We start from the raw sequence: 24,785 nt of genomic DNA, 5'->3' as shown, positions 1-24,785 counted from the left end.
GATAAGCACTGTCTGAAAAGAGAGAAAGGAGGTATTGTTAGCAAGGCGCCTCCTTGTACAAAGGAGGACCTGCATGCACTTACACAATATGTCTACAGCAACGCTCGCGTGAAAGCCGACTACCAGGATGCTGCACTCGCGTGCCTGATGTGGCACTGCTTCGGGCGATCGTCGGACCTGGGGTACATCAAAAAGCAGCACGTGTCAGTTTCAGCTGACGGTGTCTTCTACGTGCGTCTGCTGCGCGTCAAGACCGCCGAGGAGCAGGGACTAACGCTCGTGCCAGACAAGACGGACTTCTGACTTGCCCAATCCACGCGTTGGCTGTGGCGTTGACAACGCAGGATGCACCATGCGGCTCGCTGCTCAGCCAGCTACCAGACCTTGTTCCCGTTGAAGCCACCGCCAACGCCCCCGGACTTCTGCTAGCAGAATTACTGGAAGCGGACCCGGCCTCTTTGAGGGTTGCACTCGCAGGCCCATGCTCGTCCGTGCCTGCTGGCACACCATTCGCTCCAAGTCTGCTAGACGCTGCCGCTGCTGCAGCACCCTCAGCGGTTCCAGGCCCAAGCTTGTCGACGCCGTCCCGACCGAGGGGGACTACGCGCGGGAAAGATAGAGTCCAAGCGTACGTGAACCGCCTCCTCAAGCGCGTCTCAAACCCCGCTGGAGCGTCAGAAGCCCTATCTTCGCCCTCCTTCCGTCGCGGCGGCGCTCAACATGCGAACGCAGACGAGAAGCTTGCTTTACAGTGGATCTTCGACCGGGGCGCCTGGGACATGAGCAAGGTAAACAAAGGCTTCGCGTATGTGCTCAACACACCGCAGGAAGACCGCAAGGTCGCGCGTGTACTGAGCGGGTGGAGTGTCGACGATGTGCCAAAAGTGGTGGACGTTGAGGTCTTGGATCACTCCACGCAGGAGCAACTCGCGCGGCTACAAGACATCCTGTACAGTTTATGCTCGGGATTGAAAGATCCCCGGTTCAACGTTAGTGGTAAGGTTCTTGCTGTACTTACCGCTTACCTGGTCAAGTACTACCCTCAGTTGAAGGCGCTGTCTCCTTCTGCGCCGATCGTGCTTCGCGTGGAGGAGAGCTTGGACGCGCCTGGCATTTCTCATGCCGACATGATCGCCTGGTCATCGGCCCTGAGCAGATCACCGTTGACAACCTTTGATCGCAACAACAAGCAACAAGATGAGGCAAGAGGATGCAGAAGATGTCATCACAGCGCTGTCATTGAAGAGCTTATCGCGATGAATCGCACGTTGAGCGCTCGATTGACAATCGTCGAAGCTGCTATGCTAAATAGTACAAGCACACAAGCTACACAGGTGCTGCGTGAACAAACGGACGCAACGTCAGATCAAGATCCCAAGCCCAAACGCAGGAAGAAGCAAGTGACGCACCTGTCGACTACGAGTGGTACACGAAGGTGCCACCCGATTGGAGTTCTGTCGTCCGCCAGAAAAAGTCAGAGTCGCGTCACGTCGTCGCTTTCATGAAAGTATTCCTCGAGCAAGGTTTCAAGCTGGACACGAAGGCGGAGGACTACCAAGACCAAGTCCTCGGCGCCGGTTGCCGCGCGGAAGAAGCCGTGATTGCCTTCTTGAAGGCGCGTGGCACAAACGCGAAGGGATCTGGAAGCGTCCTGCGCGCGCTGCGGCCACTCCACAAGAATGGTATCGTGGACAAGCACATCGCTGCGTACAAGCGGCTGCTTGCGATTGGAAGAATTGTCGATCCTGCACCAATCGACACACAAGACATCCTCGCAGTAGCAGGCCACGTGTAGGTTTCAAACCAAGCAAATACGTATTGCGTTTGTTAGTACACTGTATACACACACGCTTTAACACATGCAGCTGTAGCATCGGCCGTGGCCAGCATCATGAACTCGCTCCAGCGTCGCCCAGCAGCAGCAACAGCAGCAGCTCACCAAACAGCGACGGCGTCGTGCCTCAGCTCCAGCGCCATCTCGCTCCAGCAGCACGTACAGGTCACGCAGCACGTAGAACACACGAACATCCCACGCAAAACGCACCCACAACACAGCACACTCCAAACCACATGGAACGTACCCGCAGCAGCATCACTAGTAACCACAAGCGTCTGTAAGTGGCAGCAGAGTTCCCCAGCGACACCGTCGTTCAGTCCTAGCGTCGTCCTGCTTCAGCATCACAAGCATCAGCCCCCCCACCGAATCCCAAAGGATAGCGCCGGCCCGACTTGAACGGGCACCTCAGGAACGAACCCCTGGCACTTCCTTGAGCTACGGCACTGTGGTGGTGGGGGTCGGAGCTCTGCTCAGTAGCCGCTGAAAAAAGGAGAATGAGCTGTTTTGCCCCCGTCGGCGCCTCTACAGCCACGCATTGGTGTGTGTCTATACGAAGACAGGTGCCAACTGTCTATTGGCTGATACCAACCAATAGTTGGCGAGCAGCCATGTATTGGCTAATAAAGGTGGCCAATGGGTAACGTCCACGTTGACTGTATGTGCTCTCATTAGTGGCCCCCTTTGCCTGTTGCCGCCCTCACAAATGAATTTGCGGCCTCCGGTGCACATTGCTCTGAGGCCAAATATGCATGCAAACGTAAAATAGCCGATTTCTCGGCCCAGAGGCCTCTAGAGGCCATTTCCTTGCGGCTGTGAGCACCCCACGAAAGCTGACCGAGAGCAATTTTAGAGGCGCACTTAATCGAATATGCCATATGATGTTTATAAGTTTTGGTCTCTTCTTTCTCCTGGGTCCGAACGGTCGGATAGTGTCGGAAAGGGCTAGGGTGTCGGAACCGTTGCGATATGGTTTGGTAGTCAGAAAAACGGTCCTGCATTTAAAACAATGTCCAGCATTTTAGGACCCATTCATGTCTTTTTTGGAATACTGTAACGGGGTACGTAAACCCAAGTGTACCCCTAGTTACATGAAGTGTGACACGTCACACCTGGAGATATCTGGTACATGGTACCAGGATCGTAAGAGGCCAATCATTGGCTGATGGCATAGCTTCACTAAAGGTGACCTATAGCTTTTTTATCCTGGTAGTGCTACGAGTACATGTAGTAGTACGTACAGCCCAATAGGGATTAATTCAACCCCATCATGGTGTGGCGCACAAATAAGTATGTATCGAACTCTTACATTTTACAAATAATAAAACTGTAAAATCCTCGTTTTTCCTTAAAAATGGAAGCACACTACGCTCTATTGTTACTTTTATTAATATAAACAGGATATTTGGATCAGGGCACATAAGCAAGACGAATGCTTGAAATGCAACTAACAGCTATATATCACGCTACAAACAAGAAGATCAATCACAAGCTAACAATACTGTAATGTACAGTATGGCGTTGAAATGAAGCACTACGCTGTATTCAATGCTTCGTTGAAGACCTTCTTCAAATGCGCTATTATGTAGCGAAACTATGTAGTTGAAGTGCTAGTTAATGCGTAGCCAGACTTGATGTAAAGCGAGTCGCCAGACTAGAGCCGCACGGCGAAAAACAAGTCATATCTGCAGAAGTTCGTGCAATACAAACAACACCAATGCTAGTGAGTTTTGATTTTGGCGTCAGCTTGATAACAGGAGCCACAAACGTGTGGTAGAGTGTAGCGATATTGAGACCAGCCACGTAGTGTTGAGCGATAGCAGACCACAAGTCAGCTGTACGGAACACTTGCGTACACGATGGGGATCGATAATCCGTGGCTTAGATATGTCGTCAAGGTCGTCGTCTAGAATATCAACTTGGGCAAGTCCAGCGCTGCACTCGACAGTATCATAGCATATCATGCAATCGCTGTTAGATTCTGTTTCATTGCTCATATTAACATTGTCAAAACTTACATCCCGGACATGTTTGATAATACTGAATCGGTGACGCATCCACCCCAAGACGGTCATATTTGCACAGCGACAGACCTTCAGTATCAACAAGAGCGCTGTGACCACGCACACGGATCAGTAATCGATGAGATGGGTAGATTGTAGAAAAGTCGATAAGTAGATAAGTAACAACCGCAACAGTTCGCTCACCACTGCGGCGACGGAGAATGGCCCAAAGTTGGGCGGGGCCGCCGCAACACGTGAACTAACTGAAAATTTGCAGTTGTGAGAAAATTTGAGAGACACATCTCGCCGGATTGAATGGGACCATGTCTCAAATATTATTACCTCTCTGAATAGATTCACAAGTGAATTATGTAATTAAAAAACAGTACATTAATCAGCAACCGTGTCTAGTTTTAAAAATAAGGTGCTAAAATGTGCTGCACAGTTAGTAAACAAAATTAAGAAAAAAAAACTCAGGACAACGAATCCGTACCGGCTGATCGGAAATGACTACGAATTTGTAAGATTTCATTAAAAGTCACCAGCTGATGGTAAGGGAGTTGGGGAGAAGCCTTTGGTTTTCTATTACTACCAGAGCTGAGCAGCGCCCCTTCCCTTCTCTTCTGCCGTGTCCCAAGCATTTCGATGCATAATTACAATTCGTTCAGTTTTTCCTACTTTCAATTTTTTTGACCACCTTGTTAGAGCTACCAGCCCAAGTCTCTATTTTAACTCAAGCTTAGCCTACCTGTAAATACATTCAGCTTACAACTTACCTTAAATTGGTCACTTTGCTTCCTTCGACAAACCAGGAAAATGGTGCACTAAACATAAACATGTAGCAGATGCAAAGCACAATACAGTAATCACTCTCGAATTTGGTACTACTTAAAATAAATATCCTGAACCGAACGATACGATCATTTTAGAGAGATATAACTCCCCGGGTTTTGGCCTCCAAGCCAGTCATCTCGAGACGCCTGGCAGTCCGCCGACCCTGACGCTGTTGGAACTGGCCGTCAAAAGCTGCAGGAGTTAATTTATCTGTACGTCCCAGAGAACATCTATGCCATAGCACGGACGCCCTTCCCGCGCTGTTTGTGGGTCGTGCGAAGCAGCCTTACTGCTTTAAGAAACGCACTGCAAAGGAGCTGGGTTTTAACTATTGGGCCAGCATAAAGGTCTGGATAACGATAGAAAACTGCTTTCGCCACAAAGGGATAGTTTTCAATGGAGTGAAGGGAGACAATAGTGAGGCTGAGTTCTCCAGTTACGGAGGTGATGCCACAATAGAGGACATCATAGTCCGCGCTGCTTGTAGGTCCATTTATTTTTACGTAGAAACCTCATAAACAATATTTCAAATTGTAAGATAGGGTCGGACCACGTTACCGGAAGTGAGAGAGATTGCTGTAGAGAACTTTCGAGGACCAAAAATTAGTGATTTGAGTTTCAGTTTCAGCTAATGATACTACCGTAATCGCGGAAGAGCTGAAGCTCAACTCTATCGTTGGGTTAGGGTAGAGCAAAAGGGGCTTCTAGCTCAACTCTCTTTTGTAGTTTGCGTGGAGCGCCAGAGGCACAGTGCGGACCAAGATGGTGTTCGTGGCGCCCCAAACTGATGGCCGAATAAGCTTTCATTATCATATGCAGCGCCTGGACAGCGGCAAGAGGCAAAAGGAGGCGATTCCTGGCCATAATGTCCGCTCTCATAGAGAACCATTGCTTCCATCTTCTCGAGCATAGTCCTCATATCAATTTTGACAACCACTTCGACCTAAACACACAATGATGACGCTACAGCCCGTATTCGCTACGGCTTCACTATTCGCGAACTTCAGTGTTTGTCGATCAAGCTACGGCTACCCCCGCCACTACTACTTACACCGACCGGTGACACTCTCCCCAGCGTTGAGGCTCTCGCAATGGCCTGCCGCAGGCTTTCCGATCCATCCAAGCTTTTCACTGTAGCCAATGAGTTTGGGCGGTCAACTGCTGCCTACAGCCCTATCTGCAATGAGACTGTCGCGATGCTTTACAGTGAACATGCAGATCGACTATTTTTCGCTCACAGTAACGTAGCCAATCGTCTTGACGACTATTGCGAAGCGATCGCACATTTCGCTCATGCTGGGGGCTTATTGATTATACCACGCAATACATTGCGCGACCTAGCGCACGCAGCAGCCCAGCCTCCTCTTTCGAGAACCTGCAGCGTTCTGTCTACAACGGCCACCCTCGTCGTGATTGCCTCAACTGGCAGGCTGTAACAACGCCGGACGGCCTACTTTCTAGTTTTTTTTTAAGTTTTTTTTGTCCTGTGGAAGGAAGGCGCCACGATTCAGCTAGGCTAAGTATGAGCGGACTGCTGAAAGTGCTAAGACACGACAGTAATTTGAAGGTAAAGTCATTTATGGCGACCCTGCATACGGCACCAACGACTATCTTTACTATTTGTTTGCTCTGAGTGAGCCAGGGAGTCTCCAGGTAGTATACACCTTCCGCATGGGCAGTGTTCGTGAAGCAGTGGAATGGGGGTTCTGTCGAGTGAAGATATTGTGGTCTTTTGTAAATTGGGACAGGAAAATGAGAGTACGCCAAGCGCTGGTTGGACAGCTATTTATGAAAGCTGCTTTGCTAACAAACTGTCATACCTGTATGCAGCCCCGTGGAAATCAAATTTCAATGTACTTTCGTATGAATCCTCCACGATTAGAACTTTATATCTCTAGCTAAACAAAAAATAACGACTCAAGTTCTAATTCGTTTTATTCATAGCTATTTGCAAAAGCTTGAGCATGAATTCTTGGCTGAAAAGTTCTCGCTGCTGCTCAGCTGCTTCCCGTCGCGCCTCTCTATCTTGTTCAGCAGCCATGCGTTTCTCTTCAGGCTCCAGTCTTTTGAGCGAATCTTCCCTCTCAAACTGCAGTCGCTCTCGTAAGTACTCGTACTTGAAGCTGGCGTCACCGATCGAGCGCTCGATGGGTGATACAGTCGAATCAGAGACGGCTCCTAGTTTCTTACGCTTGCTGAAGTTCTGGACACGACGAGCTCCAGATGTCGCTGCTCTCTTCCGGCCGGATACAGGATCTTCTCCTGAGCAGCGGCGACTAGTACTGTCGTCACTTTGCTGCTCGGTCAAATCTCCGCCCACAGCAGCGCTGACGCTGCCATCATCTCCCTGTTCGTCCTCCTCGTCTTCGTCCATCTGGTCCATCTCGCCCATAGACAGCCTCCGCATCAGCTTTCCCGACGTCTCAATGCCTTGGCTCCTCGCTCTTTCCTTGGCTTTTTCTTCATCAGCCAGCTCCTTCCAACTATCCATACGGCTTACGATATCTTGTAGCAGTATGTCGCGTTCTTAGTACTCTTCAGTGGTGCCAGAGGCCCGTACAGAAGATTTCTGTGCCTCGCAGAGCATACGCACTAGCCGATCAAAGCGAGTACGCAGAGCCGGTCCGTCCTTCTTTAAAACCCCGTCAAGAGCGCGGCATTTTTCTGCTATAATCTCAAAGGCCAACATGGTCCCATTTGCTGTGCCCACGGCAGCCTCCCATGGCTTCACTATGTTTGCACAGCGGAGCAAAATAAGATCATCAGTCACTGTAAAGTTTTTACGTACACTGGGAGCAGAGGTTCCGAAAATGTTATTTTTACTGAGACTGGCAAAACAGCAATACAAATAGCTTTAAGTGCTTGGATCACCACGGGTGCGAAAATTATTGGTGTTATTGCATGCAATATACAGTGAACTGATACTCGTCTAGTTGGTGGGAGCCTCACCACGCACAACCTTCCGGACTGTGGCAGCGTTCCAGTAGGCTCGGCTCACCTTGAGGAATAGAATCGACTCCAGGTGCAGCGGGGCCATGCTGTAGCGGTATATTCCCAGCACAGCCTTCGCCTGGCTGGAAAAGCGCTATACAAGGCTAGACGTCGGCGCGAAGCAGGCTACGTGGTCTTTAAAGCGTGGTGCTTTCTCCCGCTGGCGACGTGCCTCCACAAGTATGTCCTTCACAAAATCCTCTCTCGCAGCCTTGGCTGGGGGCTCTTTATCTGTGGACCAGACACGAGCTTGACAAGCAAATCGGACGATTCCGCTGGGATGGCTGCCTAGTTGCCAAGAAGAACCTGGACGCAAGCTTCCTCGAACGCGGGGCTCTTGACGATAGATGTGTCAGGCGCGAAGTACTTCTTGGCGTCTGGTGTCAACTTGATTAAGGCGTCGAACAGGTCGAGCACATCTAGCAGCGTCACACTATCAGCCTGTTGAAGCTGCTTCGAAGTTGACTCGAACTTCTTGAGGCTCTCTACAACACTCACAAGAGCATTCTCGTCACGACGGGAGAGCAGGATCGACGTTATCTCATCGTCATCAATCTTATCCATTACTTCCTTGAGCTCTACAAAGCGGCGGACCATCGCAAATGCCGATGACCAGCGAGTCGCCTGACGAAGTACCGGACGCAAGGTGATCACTCGACTGAATACAAAACAATATATATATATATATTAGAATTCAATCGCAGAGTAGTGTAAGGTTAAAAGAGGACTTACCGTAAATGAACAGCGGCGATCAGGGAGTTCTTTAGCTTGATCATGACGGCCTGGACTTGATCAAGAAGGTGATCGTGCTCAGCGAGCATGAGGTTCACGGCCAGGTTGAGGCGGTGACTGGCGCAACCAACCAAAGGGACATTGAGTTCCTTAGCAATTTTACAGTTTACACCGCAATTGGCACCAACGATGTACGCGATGTTGTCGGTTGACTTGTTGAAGAACTTTAATATAGCCCCTATGAAAAACACAAGTGCAAGGGCCGTATGGGCGTCCACATCGTCATCCACCAATGGGGCCATGGCAAGCAACACGTTTTCAGTCTCCCCGTCGTGGTGAAAGGAGGCGAAGATCGCGACGAAGTGCTCCGACCGAAAGGTCAACCCGTCAAAAAGGATGCCAAACGATTTAAAGAGGATCGGCAATTACGATTTCGACCTCACGAGTTAGTAGCGTCATGTACTTCACGAAACTGTCGGTCGACAGAGCGTCGATGCTCACGTAGTCGGCAGCGGCCTTCGACTCGTAGAAGCTGAATGGAACGCTACCATGTCGATCCAGGCAAAGATCTTGACCGTCTTGTCGTCGATGAAGCCGACAAGAGCGCCCTTCTCACCAACAGCTGCCGTCACCTCGGCCACGAAGTTGGAATGACACACAAAGATGTGCTGGAGCATAGCCAGTGTTGGGCTCCATCATGCGACGGACACCACATCGGCAGCGATAGAAGACGGTGGCCTCACCATCATCGTCCAGCACGACCTTGAAGTAGAACCTTGCCACTTCCTTCGAGGTGAACGGAGCTGTGGACTGCTTGGCCTTCTTGTCCTTGCGCTTGGCCTTCTTTAACGTCCTCGTGGGCGCGATAGTGACCTGACTCGTGGCCGAGGCTGTGGGCGGCTGGTTCTTCGTGCGCTTCGTGCGCTTTGGAGGCTGCGGTGGGTGTGGGCATTGAAGACAGATCGGACAATGACAATGCTGCACAAAATGCAGGTGGCTCTCGCGGAGTCTCAGCGACCAACGATCAAAATGAGAGAGCAAGAGCGCGGCAGATCGATTGTAGACTGCGGCTCAGCTGGACCGCTGGTCCGTAGGGCTCCATCGAGCTCGATTAAAGGTTATTGCCTGGATTTGAGCTATTTTCGGATTATATTAGAGAACTCTCGAAGCGCACTAGATTTGAGCTTCAGTTTCAGTACAACACCTTTTTACTGAAACTTGAATCCTTGCCAACCAAAGGTGCGCTTCGTACTGCCTCAGTTTCAGTTTGACGAGTTTCAGACTAACGGCAATGACAGTGGAAGAAGCGATGCCGGACCCGGAGACTTATGCGCTCACACCGCACACGTCTCCCAGACCGGGGTTCCATTTCCTAAGCGTTTATTTAGACAACAAAATTCTGATACTTCTTAATAGGCAGACGCGTTGCCGACAAGGCGTAGAATAAGGTTTTACATGCAGCGGTAAGATAACAACACAACATGAGAGGTGTAAATTATGGTTATTATAAGTAGGCCCGTAAAGAAACGTTAATCAACTTAGAGCCTAATCTACGTTTAACCATCCTGGATTATCGTTTAAGTATCAAATAAAAATACCGCCGTCAACAAAAGGCGTCGTGCGACGCATCGTTATATCCAAAGGCTACAGTATAACCATAACAGGCACAGATTGGAGTGTCTAATGACTAATTCTGAATCAGCACAAAATGAACACACTTCAATGCATAAGAAAATGCTACAGCCTGAATATTTTTATTAAATATTCAAACTGTTACACTTTTAATTTTCTTTCAAAGTAGCGAGTTTGGTATGCGAAGTGGTTAATAGTCAGTTTATTACAAGCTTAACCAGGCAGTACAAGCGGGTATTTGATGCAAGCTGGACAGATATTCTTTGCATTGTTGCAATCTAGGTTTCAGAAACGGCCCGTGAAATCGATCACGACGCTAAACTAAACATATTATTTAGCGTTTTTAGACTGAAGTGCAGGTGGAAGATTAAGGTACAGTGATCGCCAACAACAACAAAGAGACTTTGCCAAGATCACTAGCGTAATCGTTTATGAGCATGGTAAGTATGATGCTAGGGTCTCAGTCTTTTGTACCGGTAGAAATATTTACACGGCTTACTGGGAGCTCAGCAATTTGTAGCAAAAGAAACGCAGATTTATAAAAATAAAGAAGTCGATTTAGGCACATGGGGGACTCAGAGGATTTGGACTAATTATCCCGCCAAAGCGAAGCGAAGGCGGGAAGGCAAAAATCTAGAGTAAAACCTAAATTACCGCCGCGTAGCGGCGGCGCTCGGCTAGCTAAAGACCAAACCGAGGCCTTTTAGTGTAATGTTGGCAAATCCCGAGCCAGGCTTCCAAAAAGGGACAAAAATATGAAACGGAGTGCGTTGTCACGCTCCGACGATTTACAATAATCGCATTATAGTATTCATTCTCGCTGAAGACGCCAAGGGCAGATTGCACCCGAGGACGCAAACGACATCTCCCTGGGATTCGGTATTCAAGTACAGCAAAAAATACTTGAGCTGGGTCTAAAAAGGGTCTATAACGCTGATCAAACTGGAACGGATACGGAAAAATGCAACAATTATTAAGAATTCTAAAAAATTACCTATTTGTTGGGCGTGTTTTTGTTTTGAAATTGTACCAAAATAAACGGTTACCTCTCGCGGTTCTTGAACAGTGTGGGTTCGGCATGGTGGTAAAGATAAAAAGCGAGTTACTGTAATGAGCTCTAATACTAAGCTCATGTTGCCGCAAGAAGCATCGCCGCCAGTGCCATGAGGTTTTGAAGCCTACAACCTCGCAATCTCGTGTGCCTGTATCTCTAACATGGAGCCACTCACAGACGCGCTATCTTTTCTCAGTATATTCACCCAGCCCACGAGCTCCTGCTCGGTCTCGGCAGACAGTATCGTGACCACACCAACCAGGCGCAAATACTTGAGGTCAGCGGTTTTAGGATCTTCGCACAGTATTTCAGAGATTCATAGCTTGTACGCTTCGAGTCATTCTCAACGAACTAAAATACTTGTCTACAGTCTTCTTCATGCGCTTGTTGCACTGAAAAGGGTACTCGATAATCTCTAACTTTAGCCTGTTCGTGGTACACATCCGTCTGAATGTAGTAGCTGGGTGCGTCCTTGCCCCGTCAGTCGAGGCTGGCCTGGTGGCTTTATCTTCGGTAGGGTAGACACGTGGCGATTGAATGGTTCGCTTGAGCTAATGGCCCATCTAGAACAATAACAAAATCAAATTCGTACTGTGATTAAATTGATAGCTGATTGGTCAATTCCAACGTGTCCGTAAATGACCAACGTCCGTTTGCGCATAAGTTTTACGGTATCAGCCCACCTGTCTAGTTGTCTCAGCCTGCCCATGGCAAAACAGTCGAGTGGCCGCGGCAAAGGCTTTACAGCGCCTCTAGTCGAGCCAAATATTAGTCCTTACTGTGTATCCGTAATGGCATATGTAGGACCACTTTTCAAATGCCGTCAATAAAGTACTGTAGTATGTGACATATAAAAGGGACGTTTTGCCGGACATATTGCGGGCCAACCTAACTGAAACCTATATTAATGGAGATGATGTGCAACACACCACTAATCGAGACGCACCATACCCTGATCCTGAAGTATTAGAGTGTCGTATTTTGAGACACTGGACAAACGTGGTACCAAATTAAAGGTCATAGAATGTAGTTTCATGTGCCAAAGCAACGCTTCCAATTATTAATGGGAAGTGAGATATTCACCAGAAATTCGAAGGACCTTCTTTACATTTAACTGTAATTTGTATGAGAGGGGGATATCCCGAAATATGTCCACTACGCATTGCAACAACAGGGCTCTATAATAATAGCAAGAAATTGGAAAGTCATTTTTAATACGTCGATGTGGACCACATTCCCGTTTGTGTGCAAGTGACACAACTTCGACGTTTTTCCTTACACAAAACGATAGCATTTTGATTTTGTGTCTTGGATTTGTGCTATTTTCAGAGTGGGGCGTCTGAAAGTGTTGAGGACGCTAATCATGTATACATGTCGGGAGCATAGACATTTAATGCAGGCACAGCAGCAAAAGCGCTAACTTGTTTGCGTTGCTTTCTTCATTTCGATGCAATTCTTTATACAAACTGTGTCGCTCATAAATACATGATAGTCAAGATTCCGGCAACATTTATGATCGCCGCTCGCTGCAATACAAAAAAGTACTTTGAAAGTGAGGTAAGTAAGTATCGAAGAAGGTAAAATTTAAAACCTATGCAGTCTCCACAACCCGTTGTGTGGTGTCAAGGCTCATATGCTGATAGTGTTGCACCGCAACTTTGCGGTTAAATATGTACGCGCTCAGCGGATACGCAGCGACGTAGTGGCTTTGGCCTGCGCGGCGAGAGCTTCTGGACGCTCGCGCTTCGTGGCAGCCTGTCGGAGTCGGTGCGCCACTGCAAGCGACGTTGGGCGTGCGCTCGGGTCTGGCAACAAACAGTCCTGCGCCAGCTTTTTAATAACCTCCGGACACGTAACGCGGAACGTAGGCTTCCAACCTTCGGCTGCAATCTTGTGGACAATTATGTTCTCGTTCATCAAGCGCGAGTCGCTGTCTTCACTGCTTCCTTCGCCAGCGTTGGTGTGGGACCGTGCTGTCAGTTTCTCTCGCTCAGTGAACGGCAAGTCGCACGTGTCGATCTCTGATAAAACAACGCCAAAAGCATACACATCCGAGGCCACAGACGACTGATCCCCACTCGCCAACAGCTCTGGAGCCATCCAGCGTCCTGTACCACGTACTCGAGGACCACAACGAGACGATTTGTCGGTAGTACCGGTAGTGGGATTCTTCTCTCCTCCTTCTGTAGCTGCGTCAGCCGACCGTAAGCTGTCATCCTCGCATGGAAGATAACGTGAGAGACCAAAGTCCGTCAGCTTGGCACGAAGGTTGCTACGTAATAAAACGTTGGCAGACTTCACGTCCCCATGCACCAGAGGCGGATTCAGCGAGTGCAGATAGACGAGGCCCTCAATAATGTCAATAGCCAGACGCCATTGCGATTTCGTCCACGTCCAGATACTGAGGTATCGCCCACTGGACCCCCCAGACGCGCTCGTGGAATTATCTCCACTGCGCTTGACAGTATTCAGAAAAGTCCGCAGATCGCCTCGAGGCAAATACTCCAGAACCAGCAGCAGATCACGCTCCGCGCTCAGCGCTACACCCCGGAACTCGACAATTCGATTGTGTTCTAGCCGCGACATTATGCGAATCTCCTCCACAAATTCCAGAATGGCGCGGCGTCGATGGTAGACTGCAGAGACCTCGTTCCCACTGGACGAGGTCGGGGTCTTGGAACCTGCCATGACTTCTCCCAGTAGGTTCTTCACCACCACCTCCTGCGAGCGGTGCATTGCACGCCACACCTCGCCATTCGCACCAGCAGCCAGTTTTTCTTTCTTGACGATCGTGTCGTAGTCAATACGATGAGAAAGCAGCTCTTCGTCCTCCCAAATGCGCGTGATGCAAGGAAGATCCGACGCCAAGATCGATGTTTCTTCCTCTACGTCCTCGTCCTGATTCTGCGATAACTCCGTCACCACTCTGGACGCCAGTTCCTCGTCCTTTGCACCCGACGCCAACCTGTTCCTAGCTGCAGTTTCCGACTGTTGACAATCGTACTGAAGATGAGGTGGGGCTGACTTGGGCGCGTCACTGCCGTGCCCTCCCAAGCTCTCTCTCCTCTGGACCACCAATCTCCCTTTGCTTCTGCTTCTCGATCGGGAAGTCGAGAGCAGTCCGCTGCTGCTACTAAAGCTCTTGAAACTGTTACTGGGGATCGGTAGCGTATTGCGTCTTTTGCCACTTTTTGTAGCGTCTTCAAACACAAAATCCGGATCTATCACCGCAGCATGTTCCTCTTCCTGATCCACGTCTGGCTTCCTCAGCGCGTAGCTCTTCATGTGGTATTTGAAGCAGTGCGTCCAGACGCTGCAGGCCTTGGCTGACACAGCCTTGAAGCGCTCCTCCCCTGTAGAATAAAGCCTCTGTTTATCTCCAGGAAATCGACTCCGACTTAGGCTGCTCGCTAATGAGTCTGACGCTTCCATGTGCAGATCTCGATCCTGTAGGTAGCCCTGCACCACGAAGCTGCGGTCTGCACGACTCGTAAGCGTCGCTTTGGTGAGCACCAGGCGGCGCAACTGCTTCCCATTAACCGTGTCGTCATCAGAGAAGACGAAGAGCGTTGCCTGCTGCGCCTTAAATACGCAAAAGCGGCGGCGGTAGCGGCGGAAAATTCCAAAGCCCTCGCGGCGCCATAGCCAGCCACGTAGACGGACGGGAAGCGCCAGCGTTCGCTCAGGGTACGACGGAAGTGGATGCTGTTCTTCCAGGTACTCGTAGACGCCCTGCTCGGTGTCGCGGACGCTGCGCACGGCCACCGACGCGCTAATCGTCACACTATCCTCCATGCTTTCGACTATTGTAGAAAGCGTGGATTCAGTATCGAAGGATAAAGTCAAGGCAATAAATACCACACGTGGTCAAATGAAGAGTATCAATATTCACAGGTTGCGACTTCGACATGGGAATGCGGCAATCAGATTGGTCCAATTGAATCCACTTTTGTCCAATCATATTTACTCTTCGGTAGATACCACGCGGCAGTCCTCAACCTGCGTCGGACGTAAGCAGAAGGAGCCGCCTCGTTCGCCATGGTGCTGTCGGCCGTGTTCATCACCGACCTAAAGGGCAAGGTCATCATATCCCGCAACTACCGTGGGGACATCCCCATGTCGGCGTCGTCCAAGTTTACGCGCTACGTGCAGGACAAGGACGACTCGGAGCAGCGTCCTGTGTTCACCGAGGATGGCTTTACTTTCGTCTATCTCAAGGTTCTACCACTCCATATTGTTATATTAGTATACACCAATACTTACTCTGTAAATGTGTATACCCTCTATAGCATAATAACCTGTACCTGATGACCGTAACCAAGGTGAACTCGAACGTGGCGCTTATGCTCATGTATCTCACACGCATCTGCCAAGTGTTCCGGGACTATTTCGGAGAGCTGGAAGAGGAGAGTATTCGAGACAATTTCGTCATTATCTTTGAGCTTCTGGACGAGACGATGGACCACGGATACCCGCAGACCACAGAGGCTCGCATTCTACGCGAGTATATCACCCAGGAGGGTCACAGACTGGAGGCAGCGCCCCGTCCGCCCACAGCACTCACCAACGCCGTCTCTTGGCGTAGCGAGGGTATCAAACATCGCAAGAACGAAATCTTTCTGGACGTTGTGGAGAAGCTCAACCTGCTGGTCTCTAGCAACGGCACTGTGCTGCACTCGGAGATTATCGGAGCTGTCAAGATGAAGAGCTTCTTGTCTGGTATGCCTGAACTGAAGCTTGGACTCAATGATAAGGCGCTGTTTGAAGCCACCGGCCGATCCTCCAGCAAGGGCAAAGCTGTTGAGATGGAAGACATTAAGTTCCATCAATGTGTTCGACTCGCGCGCTTCGAGTCAGACCGCACGATCTCATTCATCCCGCCTGATGGAGAGTTCGATCTCATGACGTACCGTTTGGCCACACACGTCAAGCCTCTGATCTGGGTCGAAGCCGTCGTGGAGCCCCACTCACGCTCGCGTATCGAGTACATGGTCAAGGCCAAGTCGCAGTTCAAGAGCCGCAGTATCGCCAACAACGTGGAGATCGTCATCCCAGTGCCACCTGATGTCGACTCGCCCAGCTTCAAGTGCAGCATTGGATCTGTTACGTACGTGCCCGACCGCGACGCCATCGTCTGGTCCATTAAGCAGTTCAACGGCTCTCGTGAGTATCTAATGCGTGCGCACTTTGGACTCCCAAGTGTGGACAACCACGAGGCCACAGACGACTGGAAAGCTCCCATTCAGGTCAAGTTTGAGATCCCGTACTTTACAGTCTCGGGTATCCAGGTGCGCTACCTCAAGATTATCGAGAAGAGCGGCTACCAGGCACTACCCTGGGTTCGTTACATCACGCAGAACGGCGACTACCAGTTACGCATGTCCTAGACGAGCGAAGAAGAAGAAGAAGCTTTAAGTAGAGGCAAAGAAGAGTAGACACTCGCAAGACGGAAGAGGCCTGTCTTTTGGGCTTTCGCTGCTGAATGTGAACGATGTATATGAGTAGATGCTTTGTCTTGCCTTGACTTGACTTTTGAAGCTCAGTAGGCAAAGTCGTCGCGCCAGCGTTTGTTGCGCTTCATCTGTCGAGAACGGCACGACCAAGGTTTCCAGCACCATCGATCAAGAGTGTGGCCAGCGTCGTCGAACGCGCTTTCTCGAGTTGGTGGCGTGGCTGCAGCTGCAATCGTCACTCGATCTTCATCGTGTTGAGTCTTGGCAGCAGCTCGGAGCGATGAGGTACTACCCCTCACATTCTCAGGTTCAGGTTCGACATAGTTCACTCGTGAGGAGCCCAGAGTCCCGACAGTCAGCGACTCGGTCGTCTGCAATGTGGCCGACCCTGAGCCCAGAATGGCTACACGTCCATATCTCGACGTCACATCGCTTGTGTCGATGCTCCCGCTGCCTGCAATGGCAAGAGACTGGTGGTCACAATGACACGTGTCTTCGTTCGAGACTGTAGCGAAGCGGACACTACCCGATCCCGTCTAGGCTGCCCCCAGACTTGGAGTTGCAAGCTTTGGCGCCTGCACGACACATTTTGACTGTCCCCAGCGTCCTGCAGCTGCTGCTCGAAAGCGATTCCTAGCAATGATCTCTGGAGCAGACAGCAAAATCTGTCCACCTCTGCCAGCGAAGAGAGAGACGCTGCCTGTGTGGAATCCCTGGTCTTGTGTCACGAACACTTGGCTTCCTCGAAAGGATGCCAGTTTGAGCTTCCCATACGGCCGATTGGTCACGAGGACATTGCCGTGTTCGCTGCCGGCCACCACGAGAGACCCGCCTCCAAACGCGCCCAGGCTCCGAAGCTCAGCCTCTCGAACAAAGATCTCAGTCAGAAGGTGTTTACTAGCCTCAACGGGCTCTTGAACTGGCCACCCACGAGGTGGACGAGGGTCGAATCCTATGAGAAGTCGGTTAGAACCTCGGGTGAGAACATCCACGTGCCCCAACAGGTCCTGGGCGTCACTCGATACCCTTACCACTGCCACAAGTTGCTCGTTGCTACCTTGAGCTTGAGCCACCTCGTCGAAGAGCGCTGGAGAAGCCACAGACACATACGTGATGCCAGGAGTAGCCACACGCAGTTTCTCCAACGTCTCACTGCCAGAAATGCCCCAAGTTTGCTGCACGCGTTGGCGCTCAGCGATAGGAGTCTGTGGGGCTTCAACAGCACCGACACGGACCTTGAAACCCATCGCCCGCTGCTGACCAATGTTCCGACTGGCGGACAGCACACAGCGACGTAGTTGTAAGTGAATCATGGAGGACGCTGGGAAAGTTTGGTAGAGAAGGGCAAGTTGCAAAGTGAGAGACGAACTATATTCCATCTTCAAGTCCGGCAACAATGCACTTCAACTTAGGATGATGGTACTTCACCATCATTCGGATCTTGTTAGAAGCGCTTCAGACAGATGTTGCTGCCATGCTCTTCGTATTCCTGTCTAGACACGAGTCGTTCGGACAATGCGCTTGACCCGGCGAGAGAGCAGCATCCTTGCCAGGCAGCGAGTACCGGACTAGTGTAGCACATACCCAAGCACAAGAAATTAACATACATCAATACAGACAGCAGCAGTCGGTAGCCCCACTCACTCTGAAGGTTCGTGCAGGCCAATGTCAAAATCATCCGGTACTAGTGACCTCAGATCGCGCTCAAGACGCTGTCGGAAGTTCTTGAACTTTGAGTTTCCACCGACCAGTAACATGTTGGCGTAAAAGGCACCTGAGAGCTCTTCTGGACACGCCCCAACAGCCTGCACGATCGTCTCGGCGATTCCTGCCTGGTTAATGCCAATATCCGACGGATGGAACAAAACTTCCGGCACTGCGACCATTTCGACGCCCATTTCCAGAGCCTGTTCATCATCGTTCTGTCGCACCGATTGCTGCTCATCAGTCTGTGTCTCAACGTCCTCTTCCATCTCGTCTTCCCTGCAGCGTCCTGTAAAAGAACGCACAAAGTCTGGCAACACCCAATGCTTCCGCTCCTGTCGATCCGAATGATACCGCTTAATGTCGCTCTCAAACTCCATCGAGCAAAAGCACAGCACCTCCTTCAGTTCGTTGATCACAGGCGTGTCGTCCATGACGTTCCACTGTCTGTAGGACACGATCTCCTTCAAGTAATTGGTGAGCAGCTTCCCACCGACATTAATCCGTCTCACACCCGGTAAATAAACCTTCCCGTCGATCACTGGCACCACGTGTGTGAACGACAACCCCGAGTCCACCACGAGATGACACGATGACGTCGAGAACCGCAGCGGGTCTTCTTCGTCCACCACTGCAGGCGACGTCGGTGGCTCCGATCTCTTCGTTATTTTCTGTCGCTTCCTGCCAGGACTTTTTATCTCCGGCATCTTGTTCGCTACAAGACTCGCCTGATATTCACGTTCGCAGTGCTCAGAGTACGAGAGCACGCAGCTCTCCGCTGCACTCACTCGAGCGTACGCCTGGAAGCCCAACTCCTCGAAAACTACCTGGTCCATGCTCTCATTCACGACTGCAGGTGCCAGAAGCGGAGCTGTAACCACTAGCGCGTGCTCAGACGGGTCCACCTTCAGCATCTAAAGAGAAGTAATTGTTAGACAACAGAGCGTAACCTTGTTGCAGTGGGGGTACACCAACTTCAACTTACTTCGCTGGACATTAAGTGTGCCCACAGCTCCAACTCAACGTTCCAGTTGACACAGTAACCCCTTCGGATATAAAAAGCTTCAGTATACCCTCCGTGACCAGCAATAGTATTCGATTTCTACCTCTGCACTGGCCGCAAGTAGCGCAACTTTGCGCGCTGGTGCTCGAGCTCCTGCAATTTCTGGCCCATATAGACCGCCGATGGGTTTGCAGACGTCGATGCTACGTGGTTTGGAAGAATCGACGCGGTCGGAGTCACGCCTGGAGCCACCACAGACGCCTTGAGCGTGGCTCCACCAGCGTCCAGCGCCACCACCTTCATTTTGTCAAAATAGTTACGAAGTGTAACCCTCAAAAACAAGTTACGCAACTTAAGGCTCCATATTTGTGGTAATATCCATTCTGCAACCTAACACAAGATTACGCGGAAGTGACAGAACGTGGACACCATGGCGGCTGGTCCAGCACCCACCACGCACGTGCCTGGCGCCAGCAGCGAGAATGCAACGGACCGGGAAAAGGAGTTGTGAGTCCTGCATCCAACGAGCCCACTCTTGGCCCTGAGCTCCCTCTGTAGCCCTCACAGTCTCGTTATGTTGCAGTTTTACAACCTGGCTTCGACTCATGGAGCGCCAACAGGAAGTGACTACGCTCTCGCAGACGCTGCAGAGTATATTAGCACAGACAGGAGAAGCATCCACTACAGTTCAGGATGCCAGACACCAAGCCAACCTACTGAGCGCCACCGACAAGACCATAACGGACTTGGTGGTGTCATTGAACGAGTTTTTCTTCCGGGATATCGTGCCAGCGCTCAAGCGAGCCAAACAGGTGGACGAGGCCCTCCCACCACAGGATCAAGACTCTCTGACCAGGTATTTAACACACGGAGACGAGGATGAGATGATGCCTCAAACCTTTGTGGACGACATGACCGGGTGGGGGACGGAGCGAGAGCAGAGCGACAGACAGAACCAGGAGAGAGCAAATAACGAACAAGTAGACGATAGGGAATCGAGCGACGAGGTCAATACCGGCGTGTTCCATGACATGTTGATCGCCAACAGTCTCAAGTTGACAGCAATGTTAGCGCCAGACTACATGCAACAACATGCGGCTCACGGACAACCTGCAGCAGCTCATAGTGTTGCTGCAGCAGCTCGAACTAGAGCACCTTCACTGTCACCTTCCGCTGCCAGCCCCAGAGGCAAAAGCAAGACAAAGACGTGCAAACGAAGCAGAAAGGTGCCGCCTCCCGTAGTGACGGACCTCCCTGCACGATCGACGTCTGGGTCTGTTACATCGACTCCACGCACCAAACCACGAACGCCCACTGACGAAGCAAAAAGGAAAGATCGTATCGGCAAACGAATGGCCGCCAATCTGATCGCTGAACAAGTGTTGGGTATACGGACGTACGGGAGCGCGAAGGAGTTCTGTATTCGCTGGCAAGGAGTGGAAAATCCCCTGTGGATAGCACGTCGCAAAGCCCCTCCCCAAGCGAAAGAGCTCATCGACGTGTACGCAACAGAATTACGTGTTCGGGACAATCAAAGTGCCGCAAACCCGAAAGGAAAGAAGAAGATTTCGAGAGACGGAGCTGCAGGAGAGCAGCAGGCGGCGTTTTACACTGTCGACCATATCGTCAATCACCGCCTGTTCAACAAGAAACGGGAGTATCTTGTGCGGTGGGAACACTACGACGAGAGTGAAGACACGTGGGAGAAAGCTGAAAAATTGCGTGCAGATGTGCCGGAGATCGTCCACACGTACGAGGAGCAACTGCACCGCAATCGTGCTCGAACGGAAGCATTTAATTCCGCAATGTCCGAGCTGACTCGCGACGCAGAGCCGAAGTCTTCAACAAAGAAACGGAAACATGGGGAATCTAGCCACGAGGTCTCTTCGGATAGTCGCAAGAGACAGCCTTCAGTGGGCAGAGTCCAAACTGACGGCGAACGTCTAAAGGAGAAGCGACTGCGCATTGCTACGGACGAGGAGAACGAAAGAAAAGCTGTAGACGACGACAGTGCCAGCGAAAACGACTACCAGTTCGAGATGGAAGAGGCAGAGCTGGACGAGTTTAGTGACGAAGAGTTCGCAGACAAGTTGAACAGTTGATCCAGCGAGCTAAAGTCCTTATTAATTTTTGAAGAAGTAGCAAGATTTTGTATGCATCTTGTGCGCTGACCAGAATTGCTGTTTCGAAGCTGGGCTGGACCATACGTACGAATGCGTCAGATAGCAATATAGGGGTGGAAGCGCAGCTCAAACGAAAAAATAACCGTCGTTGTCGAAGGGAGCTCACGTTGTGCTGATGAACGGTTTTCTGTGATGGTACAATCTGCTGACACCCTAAGAAACGGAACACATTTGTCTGCTTTCTGCTTGGAAGTGGCAATTTTTGCTTGATCTCCTTAAAGGGGGCAACCAGCTTGATGCTACAATTGCAGAAGTAGTGTAACTATAGCTCCTAGAAAAACGAACGAAAGTATTTTTATCGAAGACTTCAGCATCTGATCGATCCATCGGAGCCACCCTCACGATGGCTTCACTAAATCATGGGCAATGCTGCAGCAGTCCACAGTGTGACCGAGAGTTCGCGTCGACGCTTGCTGCTGCAGCAATACAATCGCCAGCCGAGGAATGTTCTCGTCAGTAACTCGTTGATGCAGGCCTTCGAGCAGCGTCGGCTTCAGAGTCTACAGCCTCAGTTAGCACACAGCTTTCCCAGAGCCAAACAAACATATCAAGGGTCCAATTACAAAGGGCCACTGCAGTCGCTACCACTGAACGAGATATACGACGTGCTTAAGGATACATTTGGTGTGCAGTTAACTGTCGAAGAGCTCCCAACCGTGCTTCGGCATCTCGGTTGTCGAGTAGTGGAGTCTCCGACTGCAGCTGGCAACTCAGATCCCGCAGAAGATTGGTATTCTCTGCAGGGTCTCGTGGGGTACGTCGCTCCTCGCCGAATACTGAGGCTAGTGAAGAGGCCGCTTGAATGCCCCCACGCCATGGAATTCTCCCACAATAATCTGACGATTTGGCAAGCGGCTAAAATGGGCGACTTGGAAGTACTAGAAGCGGTCTGTTTGGGTCATGGAGACGCCTATCGTGCACTGGATGACTTTGATAACTCGCCTCTGTACTACGCTAGTTTGTGTGGTCGCGAAGTCATCGTCGACTTTCTTCTGAGAGCCTATGGGCGAGAGCGCCGCACAATTGCTCCAGACGAGATGCTGCGTTGTGTGACGAACGCACTGAACCAATACACGCGTGCACTGCTTCAACAGAAAATGACGCTGGAAGAGATACTGAAAGGAAAAGCCGAAGATGACGAAGTGGATGGCGATTGCACAGAAGATGGCGCATGGTTTGGTCTTCTCGCTGATGATAACAATGGATGATATTTTAAAAAATTTATGGGACAAAATAGTGTGAGCCGAACTTGTAGATCCAGTTTCGAGCTGAGGTACATGTACTTGTATTCATTAGAGAGGTTGTGCAACTGTTACAAAACAGCGAAATTGCCCCTGTTTGTTGTCAATCATACCAGGATGAGACTCCCTTCGGTTTACACTAAATAATTATAATTACATATTAGAAGGCACCTAGCGACTAGATTGCAGACGTGCAAGCCAACGTTGAGTGTGGCTGGCTAGAATGGGAGTTAAACTTTTGTGCGCCTTGAAGTTTTTTCAGCCACTGTCGAAGCTGGACTTTATGCTCGCATTGGAACAAGTAAAACCGACTTAGGTGGTGAATGGCCAAGCAGCAGTGCTTTGCGTGGCGAGGGTGCGTGCTTGCTCCTTCATCTCCACCGTGATGCAACGTCAAGTTGAGTTTGTTAGCCTTGTTGACTCGATGAACTGACGACTTGATCGGCACAACACGAATATCCGTGGCATGTGCCATATCCACCACTTCGGACGCTAAAGTCACGCCAAAGTGGCGATAGATTCGGAGAATCCCATCGGCTAAAACACACCAGCGGGTGCTAGTGTGGAAACTCTCAAGTGTCGACTTCATATTGAGGTAACCGCAGATGGAATGCTGTTCGCTAAACGGTCGACTGTGAACGCTAACAAGCCAACGAGGCCTCCCCTTGAAGCGTTCTGATACCTCAAATTTCTCTTCGCCGTGGTCGATGGACTTTGGGGCGTTCCCTCGAGCGTCGGCGAGTGGAAGAGGCTGGTGTTGGGCGGTCTTTGGGAAGATCTCGGCATGACCCATCAATTCCAGCTCCGTCGCCAGACCAGAGCGCCAACAATCTCCAGTTTCGGATAGTCGCAACACTGCTTGACCAAGGAAAAACGTGTTGGGTCCGTTCTTACTGAGCAGAGTAAAACAAAATGTGGCATACCCGTCGGCCCCCGGAACGAACATTTTCTCCGGCCACACAATATCGAGCTCTATTCCGTTGGGAGCCGCAGGCTTTCGGACGCTTGTCTCGAAACAAAAGAGCTGCGTGTCTTGGTCAGTCCCAGACACTACCGTCACATACAAGAACGGATTACACGAGAACCCGTTGCTTAGACGCAGTTCCTCAAGAGAAGAGGACATGTTAATACCCAAGCCAGGACCGTCCAACGGAGTCCCACTACCAGACGGGATAATTGCACGTATGCGCAGTGCATCGATGGCATACGGCTTCAACCGCATTCGCTGTAATCGCTCAAAACGCTGACGAGCTTGTCGTCCTCGCAGTGATGCTTGAATCCGGATAATCGCAGCTTTCTTGTCAGCAAACGAGGTAGCGTCCTTCATCATACGTACGTAAGCCGTGAGAGCATTGGACAGAACTTGTCGTTTAGCAGCTAAATGAGCAGCTCGAGTTTCTGCTGATCTCTCGTCATACTCGATCTTCAACTCGGACTGACAATGAGAACACAGCCAGGACGAAAAAGAGGAGTTTGTCGTGGCTGTATGCGGAACAACAAATGTAAGTTTTGACTTTCTGTCCTCTTGATCGTAAGCTGCCAAATAACAGCGGGGATGAGCCACGACGTTGCACGTTGCGCACTCCAGCTCTCCACCCGCAAGGTTGCAGTATTCACATCGAGAAGCACGTTGAAACCGCGTTCCATCGAAGAGGAAACGTGTCGGAATAACTTTTCGTGGGGGCTCTTTCGCAGAGACTTTAAGACGTTCGCGGTGGTTCTTGCTGACGACCACCTTCGTCACGTCAACTAAGCTGCTCCGACGGTGAAGTACGATGGGATCGCTGTCCTGTCGGGTCATACCGGTCTCTTTCGAGTGCTTCGCAACAGAACCAAACTCAGTCTTTGTATTCATCTCATCCAGCACGGTCTGTAACGTTTTTCGGTGTGGTTTCCGGTATAACGCAGTGTCTTCAAACCGCTCAAGAAGTGGGGCCACATCTCCACGCACAAATTCAGCTTTCGATTGGCTCTGGAACATACTCGCCCAATAGGATGAAGCGCGTTGTGAGCCGCCGTGTTTTGAGTCAGTGTGGGGCAGTTCTACTTCACTGAAGTTGTTGGTTCTCGACTGTGGTGCATCTCCTCTAACTTGAAGTACAGGTGTTGAAAATGGCGACA

At 50.5% G+C, this 24,785-nt stretch overlaps 6 protein-coding genes across 6 annotated transcripts; 3 read left to right on the top strand and 3 right to left on the bottom strand.

Annotated features, from left to right (window-relative positions):
- Window positions 1-12,760: 12,760 nt before the first annotated feature.
- On the bottom strand, window positions 12,761-14,875 carry PITG_14463 (protein kinase, putative; the record flags this gene model as incomplete). Its single annotated transcript, XM_002898878.1, has 2 exons — window positions 12,761-14,006; window positions 14,085-14,875. The coding sequence occupies 2 exons, from the start codon at window positions 14,873-14,875 to the stop codon at window positions 12,761-12,763; spliced, it is 2,037 nt and encodes a 678-aa protein (XP_002898924.1).
- A 220-nt stretch (window positions 14,876-15,095) lies between these two features.
- Window positions 15,096-17,831, top strand: PITG_14462 (AP-1 complex subunit mu, putative; the record flags this gene model as incomplete). Its single annotated transcript, XM_002898877.1, has 4 exons — window positions 15,096-15,298; window positions 15,370-16,419; window positions 16,619-16,818; window positions 17,147-17,831. 4 exons carry the CDS (start codon window positions 15,197-15,199, stop codon window positions 17,829-17,831), a joined length of 2,037 nt encoding a protein of 678 aa, XP_002898923.1.
- A 342-nt stretch (window positions 17,832-18,173) lies between these two features.
- On the bottom strand, window positions 18,174-19,543 carry PITG_14461 (actin-like protein; the record flags this gene model as incomplete). Its single annotated transcript, XM_002898876.1, has 3 exons — window positions 18,174-19,151; window positions 19,223-19,283; window positions 19,344-19,543. The coding sequence occupies 3 exons, from the start codon at window positions 19,541-19,543 to the stop codon at window positions 18,174-18,176; spliced, it is 1,239 nt and encodes a 412-aa protein (XP_002898922.1).
- A 728-nt stretch (window positions 19,544-20,271) lies between these two features.
- PITG_14460 (chromodomain protein, putative) lies at window positions 20,272-21,342 on the top strand (the record flags this gene model as incomplete). The annotated part of the gene is made up of 4 exons (XM_002898875.1): window positions 20,272-20,306; window positions 20,436-20,760; window positions 20,836-21,120; window positions 21,190-21,342. The coding sequence occupies 4 exons, from the start codon at window positions 20,272-20,274 to the stop codon at window positions 21,340-21,342; spliced, it is 798 nt and encodes a 265-aa protein (XP_002898921.1).
- A 440-nt stretch (window positions 21,343-21,782) lies between these two features.
- PITG_14459 (uncharacterized protein) lies at window positions 21,783-22,631 on the top strand (the record flags this gene model as incomplete). Its single annotated transcript, XM_002898874.1, has 2 exons — window positions 21,783-21,921; window positions 21,991-22,631. 2 exons carry the CDS (start codon window positions 21,783-21,785, stop codon window positions 22,629-22,631), a joined length of 780 nt encoding a protein of 259 aa, XP_002898920.1.
- Window positions 22,632-22,842: 211 nt separating this feature from the next.
- On the bottom strand, window positions 22,843-24,465 carry PITG_14458 (uncharacterized protein; the record flags this gene model as incomplete). The annotated part of the gene is made up of 1 exon (XM_002898873.1): window positions 22,843-24,465. The coding sequence occupies one exon, from the start codon at window positions 24,463-24,465 to the stop codon at window positions 22,843-22,845; it is 1,623 nt and encodes a 540-aa protein (XP_002898919.1).
- Between the last annotated feature and the right edge of the window lie 320 nt (window positions 24,466-24,785).

This window comes from Phytophthora infestans, genomic scaffold (genome assembly GCF_000142945.1).
Source record: "Phytophthora infestans T30-4 supercont1.34 genomic scaffold, whole genome shotgun sequence".
In the NCBI taxonomy this organism is placed as follows: Eukaryota; Oomycota; class Peronosporomycetes; order Peronosporales; family Peronosporaceae; genus Phytophthora; species Phytophthora infestans.
This window is presented reverse-complemented; position numbering and strand designations above follow the sequence as displayed.